General features: G+C 36.6%; 1 protein-coding gene across 3 annotated transcripts in view; it reads right to left on the reverse strand.

Annotated features, from left to right (window-relative positions):
* MGAT5 (alpha-1,6-mannosylglycoprotein 6-beta-N-acetylglucosaminyltransferase) overlaps positions 1 to 15,892 on the reverse strand; it is a 127,300-nt gene that overhangs the window by 17,626 nt on the left and 93,782 nt on the right. For all 3 annotated transcript variants that reach the window (XM_057407184.1, XM_057407186.1, XM_057407183.1), the window contains 2 exons: positions 13,358 to 13,491; positions 2,862 to 3,011 (listed from right to left, as the gene is read on the reverse strand). In XM_057407184.1, the coding sequence (XP_057263167.1) occupies positions 2,862 to 3,011; positions 13,358 to 13,491 (284 nt within the window). The remainder of the gene's footprint in view (positions 1 to 2,861; positions 3,012 to 13,357; positions 13,492 to 15,892) is intronic.

Below are 15,892 nucleotides of genomic sequence, written 5' to 3' on the forward strand. Positions count from 1 at the left end.
TTTCTGGACGCTTAAAGACATAGGTTGCTGCTTGGAGACAGCACACAGCAGGCCTAGATGGTTCAAATGAGCACTGTACCCACAGATGTTACCATCCTGGAGTTACGGCTCTGATTATTCATGTACTTTCAGCAAACTGATTGTCTAGTGACAAATCCCCATAACTAAATTCATTATGGGGTTCTGGTCATGTTGCCTAGCGATTAAAGTGATTATGATTAAAAAGTGTCCTTAACCATCACTGAACGCATGTGCACACATGCACACATATATGAGGCTCCTCAGGGCACAAAGCTCCCATTCAAGTCAGCTTGATTTTTGTGAAAAACCTGCACTTCTTTTAGCAATTCAATCCATGATCCATTTGATATAAACACAACTGACCCACACGGGCAGCAGATGGCCAGTAGAGAGAGGTGAGTGGTGTTTTATGCTAATCTACATTGAAGTGTTGTCTCAGGATATCAAAATCTGAAACTTAAATGTACAGGCAACAAGAAGATTTAGAACAAGTGTGTCTGTTGATCAACACTGAGAGGCAACCATATGCTAAGGCGGAACAGCCAGTGTACCTAAGAGGTACCAAGCATCAGCTAGCAAATAAAAACACCAACCCCAAAACCAACCCCAAAATCTGCCTTCAATTGAGAAAGTCCAAACAAATTAAATAGTAAATTTCAGTTTCCACTTTCAATCTCAGGATGCTGCTGTTTCACTTCTTCTGTTAAACTATATATATCAGAACAGTGTTAGACAGAATAACTGAGATTAATGCTGCAGTAGACCATACTTAATTTTATTTTGTTGCAACATCAGAAATACGCTGCACTCCCATTTGCCTGACAATAGTAAGTATTAGGAGAAGCAGATGGACACTTAACTGCTTATCATCAAGTCAAAGTTGTGCTAGCCTGGCTGTATCAGAAATAAATAATTTCCTTAAAAGGAAAACAGCTTTTGTCATTTGCAAATCTGCTACTAAAGCTCAGAAAAGTCACCTGAAAATACTATTTGTGGACTTAATTAATGCGGACTTAAAAATGATGTGTTTCTCAGTGCCATCTACTAAGAAATGCAACAAATTCTCAAAGGATTTCCCCCAGTGTTAGGAATCAAAAAAAACAACCCCAAAACAATGCACAAGAGTACAGAAAATCATTAAAACCTAAAGTGCTTGTAGGACTCTAAAAACAGCACAGTGTAAATCCAGGCTTTTCACAAAAATATAATTTGTGAAAAATAAGCAACTCACTGAGCTCAGGAGAACTTCAAAATCACAAGACAGTTATCTTCTATCTGATACTGCAATTAGCTGAAAACTGAGTGAAATTAGTCTGGCTACTTCCTGTGTCACAAACCCCATATAACTTCATTGCGCTGATCTGTATAATATGTTTGTATTGGCTGGAATCTGTCCTTAAAATGACAGTGTTTTTACACTGCATCTCAGACCACTGCAAATATGACCAATAACAACTAGATATGCTATTTGATATTGAAAATAAAGCTCTTTAGTGTAATTCATGTATGATGACTGATAAAGAATTAGAGGTAGGCTCAGTCAAGTGTAACTGTTACAATGAACTTTATAAATTGTAAGTACTTCAGTAATTCTATAGGAAGTTCAGGAGCTTATTTTACTATTCAGTGAATCAAACACTTCTTTTCTTTCCCCCAGAAGGAAGTCACTGTTTGTGCTTGGGGTTATTAAAATGTCAATATTCTTCCCACGTTAGTACTATGATTAATACCGTGACTTCATGCTCTGCACAGGCAAGAGCTGTGTAATGTCAGTAGTACCTGTGACGAAAGTGTTGACTTTTTAATCTGCAACAATGTGTATCTGTATGCATTAAGTACATCAGACACACAGTGGCTGCCTTTAAAAGTCATAATTTGCCAACAGCTGTCACTGTTGGCAAATTTGCCAACAGAGATGTCAAATTACCATCATTTTCCCAAATATTCAAAACGGAGATTTCTGCAGTCATGTGGGAAGACTAGGAGGTCCTTGCTTTTTCCTTTTCCTTTTTTAATAGATTCTTCTGTAGAAGTGCACAGCAAGGAACTATCAACAATGGGGAGTAAGTGCTGCAGTTCCACACATTTTGCTAATTGTAAACACACAAATCAATTCTTTCACCAACTGAAAGTTAAACATCTTATTTATACGTAATAACTCTGCTAAAGTGTTTTAATGTTGTAAAGTGCCACAGACATTATGGGAATGGCACAGAAAAACTCCATAAGGCATTCTAACTATGGGTACGGAAGTTGATTTATTTCAGTCTATATAGTGTCCCTTATCTTGAGTTCCCTTGACTATGAGGTCACAGGCAAAGTACACCACAAAAAGCACACTCTTTTGCTCGCTCTCTCTGCACCACTGCGGTAGAGGAAGGAACTGAATGACGAATGAAGTGCTTACTTTTCCTCTTTTCTCCCCCAGAGAGTAGGGTTGCTCCAGGTTAAAGTCATTGGTAGGGCAGAGCAAACATGCCTACTGTACAGCTTTTCACATCAGGGATTGCAAAACAAAGCACATTCTCAGCTGATAATCTCCTTGAGCTAAATATCACATTTAAGAAAATGAAATACATATTTTTCAAGCTGGTTGTTAAATGTGTCTGTGACTGTAGGTTGTCATCAAAATTTTCTAATAACAGCTGTCAATCCACAAGACATGGACACAAGGAAAAACATATTCTTAGCAGAAGACAACTTAAGCTCCTTTCCATTTGATAATTTATTTTTCTAATACTTTTAAATTAGGAGCTCAGTTGTAGGAGGTGAAAAGCATGCACTTCAGATACTGTCTGTCTGTAGCTATTTTTGCCACTACTCCCTCTTGACAAACTTACTTTGGTTTCCCTCAGTAGAAACTGCAAATCCCGCCCACTGAGTATGCCATGGTTTTTTACATAGCCAGGAATATACATGGTGCTTGTCCCGTGAACAGTTCCATGGACTTCCATATAGGTGTGGATGATGTCCAGGTAAGCCTTCTTATCCTGTAATAGCAACAATAAAATATTTTCAGTCTAATTTATGCTTTTCAAGCAGTAGTGTTCAAACACAGCTGTTTTTTCATCTCCTGTACTACAAAAGCCAGAAACAGAAGGTCAGCCATTCTTATATGATTTTTATCTTTCATTACATTATTAATTTTATTTTATACTAGACAGGAAGAAAACTGCATCTTTTTTATTCATAGTATAGGTATAAATAAGTACCAAGGTCCCATTAATTTCTAAGTGGACAAAAAAACAGGTCACCATTGGACAGCTGTAATCTCAGCATGCCTGAATAATACTTGGCCTAAAAATACAAAAAACCTCATTTTGAGATATTAAATTTTCACTCTGTTTTTGTAAGAGATGCAAAATAATTATTGTTTCTCTTCTTTGTGAAGAAAAGGGTGAATCTCACCTTAGTAACATACAGTCTTGCCAACTGAATAACTGAATACACATTTTATCTGAATACCTAGCAACTGAGTCCCATGAGATACCTACAAATATTCCATTTACCTGAAGTTTTAAAGGCATTTTGGAAAAGAACCAGAAAAGAGTTGCATTAAAAAAAAATCCAAACCAACAAAATCCATCCTAGTTTGCAAACAAGAATTACTTTAATTTTCAATGCCATATGTTTTTTTAGTTTTGAAGACTACTGGTATTCCAAAAGCAATTAGCCGTAGTTTGTATTTACAGGCAGTATGCAACACAGATCAGAAAGTCCTTCCGTCAATATTTGCACATACTCTTAGTAATAGCTCTAAAATCAGGCAACAAGTTCCTGTACTTCTTGGCAGCGAGTTTTTGATAATTCTACTTTCAGTATTTTTTGTTATGTAAATTCTGTACACTGTTACTCCACAGCCCTGTATGAAAGCCAGCCAACAATTCTACTGAAGTTCATTCACAGGGTAAGCAGATTGGTGAAAATCCTGTCTTTTCAAACCTTGGAGGTGCATTAAGGTATCAGCCCTAGGTGAATGAACACTACCACTTCTTAAAGCTTCCTTGCTAAGTTAATTACCAGTCTGCATTCAAATACACAAGGTATTTAATGTCACGTAACAACTGGCTTCTAGCTTTATCTTGCTCTACTGGTGATACTGTCTGTGATGAGGTAGACTGCCTGCCTCATTATTTAATCGCCCTTTTCTGGTAGCTATGCCAAGACTGCACCAGTTCGACAATGTCCTGGGCTAAGTATTACATAAAACTGCCAACAAATGGAGACAAATGTGCTTTCTCATTTTGATGAAAGGCTGCACTTATTGTTAATTAGCACAATCTATTTAAAAAAACCCAAATAAACCTAAAAGCTTGCTCCATTTTTTATTTTTCCTTTTACTTAAAATTTTAATAACCACAAAAGTATGTTCCTCCCACTACTTGTAAAGTAGCATAAATAGAAACTGTTGAGAACCTCATATACTTTATTAAGAGAAATTCCATTGTAAAACCTTTTCTTTGCAAATGTGCAGGAGAAATTGTAGATTGTAGGTAGATACAGATTAGATATAAGGAAGAAGTGCTTCCCTGTGAGGGTGGCAAGGCAATAGAACAGGTTGCCCAGGGAAGCTGTGGACCCCATTCAAGGTATTCAAGGCCAGGTTGGATGGGTCTTTGAGCAACATGTACTGCTAACGGAATCTGCCTATAGGAAGAACACTAATTTACTTGGTCTCAGATTTTATTGGCTCATGACATACAAACTGATGACATGAAGGCACTCCAACTCAAGAAAAATATAAGAAGCAAGCAGCTAGAAAGAACAAAACCAGGATAACCTAAAACTGCACTTACTATAATGATTTCAATGATAATTTCACAATTTTTTATTTACCTACTCTGAAATAAAATATTTGACATGAAAATTATTAGTCTTTACAATTTTTCTAACAGTTTCTGAGAAATGGTATTATTGGTTAGAGGACTGTTGAAGATTTTATATAGGTTCAAAAGGAAATTATGGTAGAAAAATCCATGAAGCATTACTGAACAGAGACACACAAATTTTGGCCTAAGAAATCCATGAGCCACTTGTCTCTGTTGGCTGTGAAACGCAGCTGTTTTCACATTATTCCTTACACATCAAGTTTTGCCTATCTTTGGAATCAGAACAGTGGATTACATAAATCTTTGATCTGAACTGACCTCGCTGCCATCTTATTTTTATTAGCTTATTTTCAAAGATGAATATAAAATGGACCAAAAGAAATGTAACATCTTCACAGGGCTTCTATTTACAGGTGATGCCAATAAAAATCTAGTGGGATTCTGAGAGGCATCTGTGTTATTGTGAAGTTCATTGACTAAATTCTGCTGAAAACACTTTCATAAATACAACAGTCCTTGAATTTAGCCCAAAGTATTCCTCAGATCATTTTGTAAATAACTGAATCTTCCTACTATATCCATGTGTCCTCTATACAAATACTAGCAGTTGGTTGCTACAAAATGGGGAATACAGGATTAAAAAAAAAAAAAAGGAGTACAAATAAAGACAGGCTTTCATACTGTATTTACAGTAGTATTTTTCAGGGGCAGAAGGAGGGCTTTTACTTAAACTCTATATTTACAAAAGTATGTTAGAAATACTACTATTAAATCAAATTTAATTAATATAAATTAAATTTTACATTTAACATTAATATACAACTTATCAATACAATTTAGGAAAACAAAGCAAAAGCACTGATAAATTTAGCATGTTTTAAGCATCTCTGAAAGTGCAAACAAAACACTGAAACAACAATCCATAATCTTAACTGGGAACATTACTGAAGCATAAGACTGACTGCTTTCCTGATTCAGAGTCTAAAACCAGAGATAAAACATTCAGTATGCCAAAAAGCATCCATTTTTCCATCTATTAAGAAAATAATGGGCTTCTAAATGGTATTGCTAGGTTTCCACCTCAACAAGACTGGGCAACTACTATAGACTCCGTTACAGAGCATGTAGCAACAGTTTTTTCTCACAAAGGAAAACTTATAGATAGATAGGCACAAGTAAAGGGATCAATCCGTAAAAAAAAAAAAAATAAATTAGTTTTCAAACCACAAGAGTAAAAAGATGAAAAAAAAGTCCACAAAAGTCCACTGCACAAAAGCTGAGAGAAATCTTTCATCCCACAAAGGACAACCCTCTTTCTTTTAATCAAATGAGATTTTTAAAGAATTGGAATCAAGAGCAGTATCTTCCCTTTGTTCCCTGTACATAAATTTTTCTAGAAGTCTTTCTTACTGAAGGAAACCACAAAAAGCCCAACCAAAAATTCAGAAGGCACAATCCACAACACTCCTTTGTTCCCTTATACATCTTGAGTCAAAAGTAACTGCTTTTATAAAATATAAAGTACCATAAAAATACCATTAGCAAAATACCTTATACCTTACACAAATCTCAGTAACATTTACCTACTTTTGCATTTAAGAAGTCCTGAATTTCCACGTTCCTTGTAGAAAACCGTTATTTCTGATAATGAAAGTATGTCTTGTAATAACCTACTTCACAAAAGTAAGCAGGACACATAATTCAATTCTAAACATTAAAACCATTGAATTAGAAAATGAGAAAGCGTAAATATGGCATTTATAAATAGAAAGGCTACAAGTAAATAAATCAAGAAATGTGATTTGCAAAATACCAATGTTCCTTCAACTGTTAATCCACTTCCTTGCTTGCTTGGGTGCAGATACAACTTTTATCTTAAATCATTTGACATAAACTCCAGATTTTTGCTTTCTTCAAAATGAATTCAAAGAAAAAAGACCGTGGGCTGCTGGCTAGTAATGCAAAATCAGCATTCTCCACAGAGTTTGTTTCACTGTACTCTTCACCTCTATCTGTCTGCTATCCATGCGACAAAACTAGACTTCAAATATGAAACGCAACATCAAAAAAACCCCCAATTTGTCCTCAGAATCAAAAAGGAAATGTAACAGTAACAGTTATGCAAACCTTTTCTGAAACAATTTTTCAGCGGCTACAATAAATAAGCCACTCAGGAAAGTACTTTTTGTTGATCACTGACTGCAGAACTGTTATTACTCTTCGTCAGTTATTTCCACCTACTTTTAAAAGCATCATGATAAGGGCTTTCTCATCAAAGAAATCAAATGACAACTGTTCGATAAGTCTTCCACTAGGACAATATTGACAAGATGACAATCTGAAGTGTTGAAATTTTTAAGTTTGGTGTGTGAAAAATTTAAGTATAAAAGCTACAAAAAAATACGCTGTAGAAACATGATGCATTAAGATCTAAACTTTGTGTATATCCTAAATGCACACTGTTAAGTCTAGAAATCCTAACATCTTGGTGATTATTTGCTAAAGCGTCAAGTCCATGGTAAGACAAAATCCGGTGTATATGCAGTGTATGACAGCTGACATTGTGACACAAAACATAAGATTTGGAAAACCTCTTTTTCTCTTTCCAAGAACTGTCACACTCTCAAAGACTTTTCAAAACATCCTTGAATAATGAAAATCCCATCCCACTGGGGAACTGGAAGAAAGCACAAATGCTGCAGAATTCAAGGTACAATATTAAGACATTTAAACGGATACAGTGTTTAACTGTACCGGTTTTACAATGGTAAATCACAAGGAGTAGATGATTTTGGAGCTCAAATATGAAACTTTCAAACTGCTAACTGCAGAGTACTTAATGCAGAGTACTGAATTTATACAGGATCTGGAGAAGATGCAGTGACTCGTGACTAGCAAGTATGAATTCCACATTGAAATTCTCTGAAACTTAGAATCATAGAATAGTTAGGGTTGGAAGGGACCTTAGGATCATCTAGTTCCAACCCCCCTGCCATGGGCAGGGACACCTTACGCTTAATCATATCACCCAAGGCCTCATCCAACCTGGTCTTGAACACTGCCAGGGATGGAGCATTCACAACCTCCCTGGGCAATCCATTCCAGTGCCTCACCACCCTAACAGGAAAGAATTTCCTTCTTATATCCAACCTAAAAACCTAATCAACCTAATCTAACTTAAATAAAGTGTTAACTATGTAACCATGTAAACCCAACAAAATTGCAATAGTCAATTCTTTCTGTACAAGGAAATCCTCTCTCACCAAATTGGTAGCGCTCTCTGAAGAAGCCAATCAACATGTAGAAACTATTCAAGCGTTCTTAAAAGAACTAAATCTCTTTGGGATTGAAGGGTATCACTCTTGTGAATTAATAGTCATAATGAGAAAGAGAACAGAGAAGTGACAAAGCGTGTGGTCAATACATACTATTCACAATAGCAAACCTGAAGCTAACTTTAAAATGTTGCAGAAAAACACGGCAACACTGAACACCTGGGGTTGTAAAGCTTTTGAAAAAGCTGTCTCAGTAATCTAAGGGATGAAGTGACTAGGAAATACAATGACTGATAAAGTCAATACAAAGTGATGCACATGTTGAAAACCAGTCCTAGCTTCATGTTTGAATAATGGACCTCAGCTAACTGACATCACTCGGGAATGAAGACTTTGAATTATGATAATATACGATTTTGGTCCATGAAAAAAATCAGCCCAAATGACAAGCGCTTTCAGTAAGTCACCTCTTACTGAGATCTCAGAAGTGTGTCAAAAGTCAGTTTATCAATAGACAAACAGATTCAGAAAATACCCTGAGCTGAAAAAAGCTGGGAAGAGAGAGAATATGCGAAGTATTGAGTAACTTTGCCATGCTTTTGCTCTTCCCTGAACGTCCATTTATGGCTTCTCTGTTAAGCAACTACCACATCATAAAACGCACACGACCACATACCTATATGTTATTTATTACATATATAATCCTTGCACAAAGAATGAATAAACATCTCAGTAAAGAACTGAGTCTTCAAGATCTGCCAGAAATTCTGCTTGTCATCTTTATCTGTTTCATTCATAATTTCTTGCAGTTCTTAATCTGTTTGTTTGCCTGCTTTTTACACTGAGGTTTTTTAAAGATTTGACAACTTCACTGCCATGTAATGGACATTAATGTCGAACAAGGAATTTCTTGTCCTTTGAATAGAAATCTCCAGAACTAACTATGAGACACTCTCCTCTCCTTTCCTTTATTTCTTCATAATAAATACTAATTTTCATAATGTTGAAGAATAAGCCTACAAAATGTACATACATGTAAACTTATTTACTGCACCTATAGCTTCTCATTTGCTTTGATTTACTTGGTTTTTTGATCCATACTTTTTTCAGAAGCAAATTCTGCATTTTAGAGATGTGCTGAACTAGAGTGTGTGGTCGATTTCAATTTCTTATGTGGCATAAAGCAAGGCAGTGCTCCTGAAGCTTGGTGACTGCAACTAGGGTAGGTTATGATCAATAGGAAAGATCACGGTGTTGCTGTCAGTTTGGAGTAAGACAAAACTACCACAAGGCAAGTTCAAAACTACTGAGCACTTTGAAGAGAAAAGGTGAGAAGGATCTTTCCTCCCTTTCCTTATGTATCTTTGAGCTTAAAAAATTAAATGTTTAGCCAAAGTATGCTGCTAAATATGAAGCACAAAAAGCACTCAGAAGGAAGGGAAAAAGGCAACACTACCAGCAACAAGACACTGATCTTTGCATGTAATAGAACTATTCCTAGAAGTGTAATTTCTCCTTTCTGACTTTTCTTCCTCCTACTTCCTTCAAGAGGGCATGCGATAGGGAAATTACATATGTCACATGGAGCTATAACGGGGAGATAATAAGAATAGCCTTGGTTATTTACTTTCCCATTGAGAACAAGCTAAATTTCTTTACAGCTTCTTTTACAGACAGTGTATGTTTAAGAAGAATGCCCATCTTGTCAAGGGTATTAGCAACAAACTCACACATTATTTTGCCTTTAAATATATAAACATTTTAAAGACAACTCAAAGCAGTGATCATACAACTGTACGCTATGCACTGATGGCTGTTCTCTGAAACAAGCAAAATTCTGACTTAAGCCACAGCACCCCACACACACAAAAAAAAAAAAAGAAATAGTAAATACTATAAAATGAATCTTGACTCTTTTTTATTTCAAGGCTTAAGGGTAGAAGTACTGGAATGGTATGACAGGAAGTTGCAGGGAGAAGAACAAAGAAAAAACTTAGACCGCAACAGGAGCTAAGATGACATGAAAGGCTTCAAACATTCCCTTTTAATTGAGCTGTTCTGTAATTAAAGCCAATTTTGATAATGGAGAGCATTGTGGGTTTCACTCACATTTTATTCATTCCGTCTTTTTCACTTAGGCAGAGATAAGACTCTCTTTATACCTTAGTACTGCCAGAAATCCCAGACAAACGCCCAAAGTTTTGATTACAACAAACACATCCAAAACTTGGCAAATGTTACCCTTGGTAGGTTACCTTTAAGCCTTACCTTTAGAAATACTGATAAATTCTTTAGAGCCTCCTAATTGTAATCCTTAACCCACTTAAGACTGATTTAGTTATCAGAAGGAAGTAAACAAGATGTATCATACAGTCTCAGTAGCTTACATGCTTCCTGACCTCCTGCAAGATGTACCCAGACTTGCACACTGTAACGTGGGGTGAATGGGGTCTCAGGCCACAGGCTGACATTCTTCCTGTGTCCAGAAATGCCAACAGAAGTCATCACTGTATTCCTGTTACTCATCATGTTCATAGCAGAGTTTAGCCCCACTGAATGATGTAGGAAGACACAGCATTGTCTCTAAGTGATCCATAATTCTCTAGCTGCAATAACCTGGTTAGTGTATGCAGATTAGGCTGGTGGGCTGAGCTAGCATCACCAACTCTGCCTAGCCAGGCAGCAGAGGTGCAGACATGGGGATTTCTAGCAAAGATGAAATGGCAAGTAATTTAAATGGCAGTTAGCTACTCTAGTCCCACCTCCAGGGGAAAAAGAGGCTCCACGCAATTCCTTAGTTCCATTTCAACCTCCTCAGTTTAAAATTAAACAATTTATTTGCAACTGCTATTCCCCAAAAGCATCTTAGCCTGGGGACTGGAACACACTCCCCCCCCCCCCACTGTGCTTCACTAATGACTGATCAGCTCCAGCAGTGACATGTGTATTCTGTGGAGATTACACTTTTCATTAATTAGCTGTGTTCAATATAAGAAAAAGGAGCAAGATAAATAGATTAGTATAGTTCAGTACAAGCCTTGGTGGCAGATGAAAAAGAGCTTTGTACAGGAAAAATGACGGAGACACGAAATAAGCAAATAACACAGATGCAAGATTAGTTCAGGCTTTCTGTTGGTCACAAGAATTGCATTTTATCACTCCAGGACATCCCACTCTGTCACTGATTCAAAGCCTATCTATGGTGATTGCATGTTATGTACCAGTGCATATGGGTATGACTGCAGTTACAATCTGCAAATCACAGTTTTAACATGCTTGATGTTATAAGCATACAGTGAGCATTTTAATACAGGCAGGTCATACATCTTGGAAGAAACAAGACAGGCAATACTGATAGAAACAGAGCAGTGACTTGATAAGCACTAGTTCTTTAAAAAGTTGAGAAGTTGTATAAACACAAGTTCCTAATGGTGAAAAGGGGATATGCCTAACAATACATTCATAATATTTCCTGTTTGATTTTGATTCTGATACGGCCCACATTCCCTTTGCTAACATTCATATTTCCAGTGGAATGTGAATAATCTTTTAAAGGTTCAGACACATGAGAACACTTAAAGATGAGAAAGCACAAAGTTCTCAGGGGTTCAGTATATACAGGCTTTTCAGGAGATGACTATGGGTTACTTTGAACTTAACCTATATATTCCTATAGGGAAACAGAACAGATACATCATAAGTCTAGCAGACAAAATCTACTGGATTTTGTCCAGTGACTGAAAATTACCATTTGGAAATCTGTACTAGACATAAAACAAAGTCTTCAGGGAGAAGGCAATTATTTGAGGATGTTACCAGAGGAAATAGTGGGGTTTCCATTGTGTGCTATTTAAAAATCAAGATTGGATGTTCTTTTCAAAAAAGCCATGTTTTTGTCTTAATCAGCCCATGAATATCCTGTGTGTCATAGAGAAACTCAGACTAGGCAATCAAAAATCTCCCCTTTGGGCATACAGTTCTGAATTCATGCAGAAAGAATAAACTGAGAAAGACATACACGTCAGTAAAAAAAACCCTGGTGACTAAGCAACTATCTTGTTCCTTAAATCCAACTAGTATTCAACAGGTTGTTCTGCTGATATGCACTGCAAATCAGGTCAGGAAGTACAGATAATTATTACATGCAACTGTTCCTAAGAGACTGATAATGAGATCAGCAACTCCAAGTATAACAGCCTCTGCTAGGAAAGACTTGAATGAAAGGACCCCAGATCTGCTCCACCACTTTGCAGACAGACTAATGCAGATGGGGGCACACTATACCATAAGCCAAATACAGTAACTGTCACGTATTTACTATGATGCAAAGCAAAATATCCTTTCAAGACACAGATTACATGGCTTAGTGCAGTAAACCCAAACACAAACCTGAGAGCTAATATACCTATTTTTCTCAGCACAGTGGCCAAAAGAGCATTCAGCTCTATATTTTTGCTACCAATGGCAACACTCTCCCATGCCTTTTCAGTTTTTATTTTATTTTGTCTCACAGATGGACCATTTACTTGTAGCTAACAGTTTTCAAGAATTTATTCTGTATAATCACAGTCATCAGACTAAATGTTGCTTCTGCGGTTCAGAAAACTGCAAGATTGATAGTCTCATGCCAATGAAGAGAAAAGGAAAGAAAATGTGAGGCATGGATGCTCTCACACTGTCATATTGCTTGGTCCTATGTATGGCACAGCGTGTACTGATCAGCTCATTTTTCAGTTGACAAGTGGCTTAGAATAGGGTCTTAGGCAGGAGGGAAGGCATACAGTGCATGTGGGCACACAGAGCTAGCAGTTACTTGGAAGGAATCCCATTATTAGTAAATAATCTCTTTTCTTTGGAAACTGCATGAGACACACACTCCCAGGTGTGGCAGCCTGGAAGAAGATCCAGAAAAGGACAGTGGACAAGAAACAGAGGCCACTGTGAGCTTAACAACACAAGATACATTAACTTGGTGAAAATATGACCAAACCTCATAGTTGTTATTCTGCAGGTCCCTTCTGCAGATGGGAGACAATATAGAAATTGCAATATTTAAGAAATAAAACTCTGATATTATTATGGGGAGATAAAACAAGATTGACACTTCTATGGTCTTTAGTGAAACAATTTTCAGTTCAAAATGCAGCACATACTTAGTTGTAGAGTTATTAAGTTGCTTTATGATTTTGATCAAAATAAATTTGCTCAAGTACATGAGCATAGAAAACTCACCTTCCAGAAATTATCTACTTTGCCATAAACAAGAGATTGATTCTGCCTTTTGATGTCATTAATGTGTTTAATGTCACTGGAATTCAGATGCTGCTCTACCACAAATCCAAGGAAGCTGTTATCTGGAGTGTGAGCTGTAAGACACAGAGCATATTCAAAACCTTTTAAAGTATCAGTTAATGTTACAACACTGTGAATATTGTTAGAAATGCAGGTATAAGGAATATATTATTTAACAGATCACTTTGCATTCATAGAGAGAGATACGTTTGCTTGCTTTATTATCAATAAAGTCCTTATTAAATCCTGCTATGTATGTCTACTGAAGTAAGCAGTTACTTTCTGGCTCATTTCTGACAATAAAAATTCTGTATCTGGACTGAGGCCAATGATAACGATTTTTTGTGTGCTGAGCTTTATTTTATTATTAGAGATAAGAGAACCAGAAGAGGTTCAGTTTAATAATCTCAGCGATGCAATACCAACAACTTGAAAAAACCCTGGGTTTATGCTTGTTAACAAAGCTGTATGTTGCTCACTGCCATAAATAATTCTAGTAAATTTCTTGGGTTTACCTCCCATATTGGAAGAGCTAACACTGACCATCCCACTCACTGCATATTACCTATCCATGCTCATTACTAGCCTACAAATCACACTATGCTGATAATAACACAAATTTCACTGCCTAATTCACTCAGATCTATCTTGGCAAAACAGTTGTTAATCCAGCGCCCAGACAAAAAGTTCATGCAAAGGATGACAACTTACTCGTAAGTTTTCTGTATTATTTGTAGCCTCTGTTAGTCTTTTTCCAGCAGTGACATCCAGCAATATTAGCCACTGATCTCCACAGATCTATAGGCCCATTAAAACTAAGGGGTTTTTTGTTTTGTTTGGTTTAAGCCTCCCTTTTAAATTCTGGCACACAAGCTGATAACTTCTTATTAAGCACATTTTGCAAAGTTATTAAAAAAGAACAAAAAAAAAACCCAAACAACCCCAAAGAAAAAAGGAAAAAAACACAACCCAAACCCCATAAAATAAATAAACCCCAACCCAAAGACAGGGCCCCAGGCACTTACGATACATGCAGTGGTAAACCTATAGCCAAGGTTATATATAAAATAAATTCTATTGCAATTATAGGGCTCTGCTTTTTGATTCCTGAAATCAGTGAGCTTGATAATGCAGTAGAACAGAGAAACCATACACAGTGTACGCTTCCTTCTGCCATTACATTTAGTCTTACAAATGACAATTACTCTTTTTCATAAAAAAATGCCTCAGCAACAACTAAGCACTCAGACCCAAGGACTTTTTAGGATTTAGCATAGCAAATAACACACAGCAAATATGCCTGACAAGGGGCATTTTTCTATCCCTTCATATTTTGGATAAGAGACTGCATTCAAAGGACAGGCAAGGCAGTTCACCCAGAAGAAAAACTTTTGTTAAAGTTAGCACTCAGAACTGGTGGAATTCAGTGGCTCAAACATCACTGAAAGGAAGCACTCAAATTTTCAAGCAGCATCACGCAGTTTTAAAAGTACCAGTACTCTTATTTTGCATAAAAGAATTTAAATTAAAAACATAAAAAGGGGTAAAAAAACCCCAAACCCTCATGCTTTTGGAAAGCTCAGAGAATAGTCAAGCATTTGGTAATATGCCACAGGTTTGAGTATGGCTTTCTTGTTGCTCAGTAATAATTTTCTGCCCTTATAATCAGAGTTTTCAAAACATAATAAGAGTCTGGGGATTTTTGGAAGCTGTCCAGGGTTCAAATCTGTCATAAAATCTTTACTGATGCATAACATGTGCTTTTAATCACAACCCCATAAAAATGGTGCTACCTCTGCAGCAGAGAAAAAACAAAACAAAACCCTTTAAATATCACAAAACATGCTGAATCTTCTACAGCAGTACAGAAAGCAAAAAAACCCTTCAATAATCGACAGCACTGGAATCACTCATGACTTCAGAATGTGTTTGCCTGCAATCCATTTACCACTTCTGTAAAGGAAAAGCTGCAGTCATTTCCAGTCGTAAAAATTGGAAATGGTTATTTACTGAAATTCCGATACAGTTGTACACTTCTGAAAATCCATTATATGAAGTGATTTGCTCTGAACAAGAGACTGTGACAGTAGTCTATGCTGTCATGACAGAGATCTCTATAGAGAAGATTTAGTTTCTTCTGCATTTCAAGAAGTGGGATTGAGGAGTACACACACACAGCTGTACCACAAGTATTCATTTAACTATTTTCCTCAAAGGCTTCATCATCCTTGCTGCTATCTTGACCAGGACCTCACACACAAATTTCCCAGCAGCTGGATCGTTTAAATATTGAGCTTTCAGATCCTTTTCCATTTAGAACATAAACCAATAAATATAGCAAATCACATGGATAAGGCACAAGTTATGCTTACTATGTCCAGAGACAGACTCTGCAACCACTTCTAAGTCACATTTCCCCAACACACATTTTGTTACTTGTTTCCAAACAACTGTGAATGCAGTCTTTTATCTTTT

Source organism: Pezoporus wallicus, unplaced genomic scaffold, assembly GCF_028554395.1.
Source record: "Pezoporus wallicus isolate ANWC-B61680 ecotype Strahan unplaced genomic scaffold, APGP_CSIRO_Pwel_v1 contig_4166, whole genome shotgun sequence".
In the NCBI taxonomy this organism is placed as follows: domain Eukaryota; kingdom Metazoa; phylum Chordata; class Aves; order Psittaciformes; family Psittacidae; genus Pezoporus; species Pezoporus wallicus.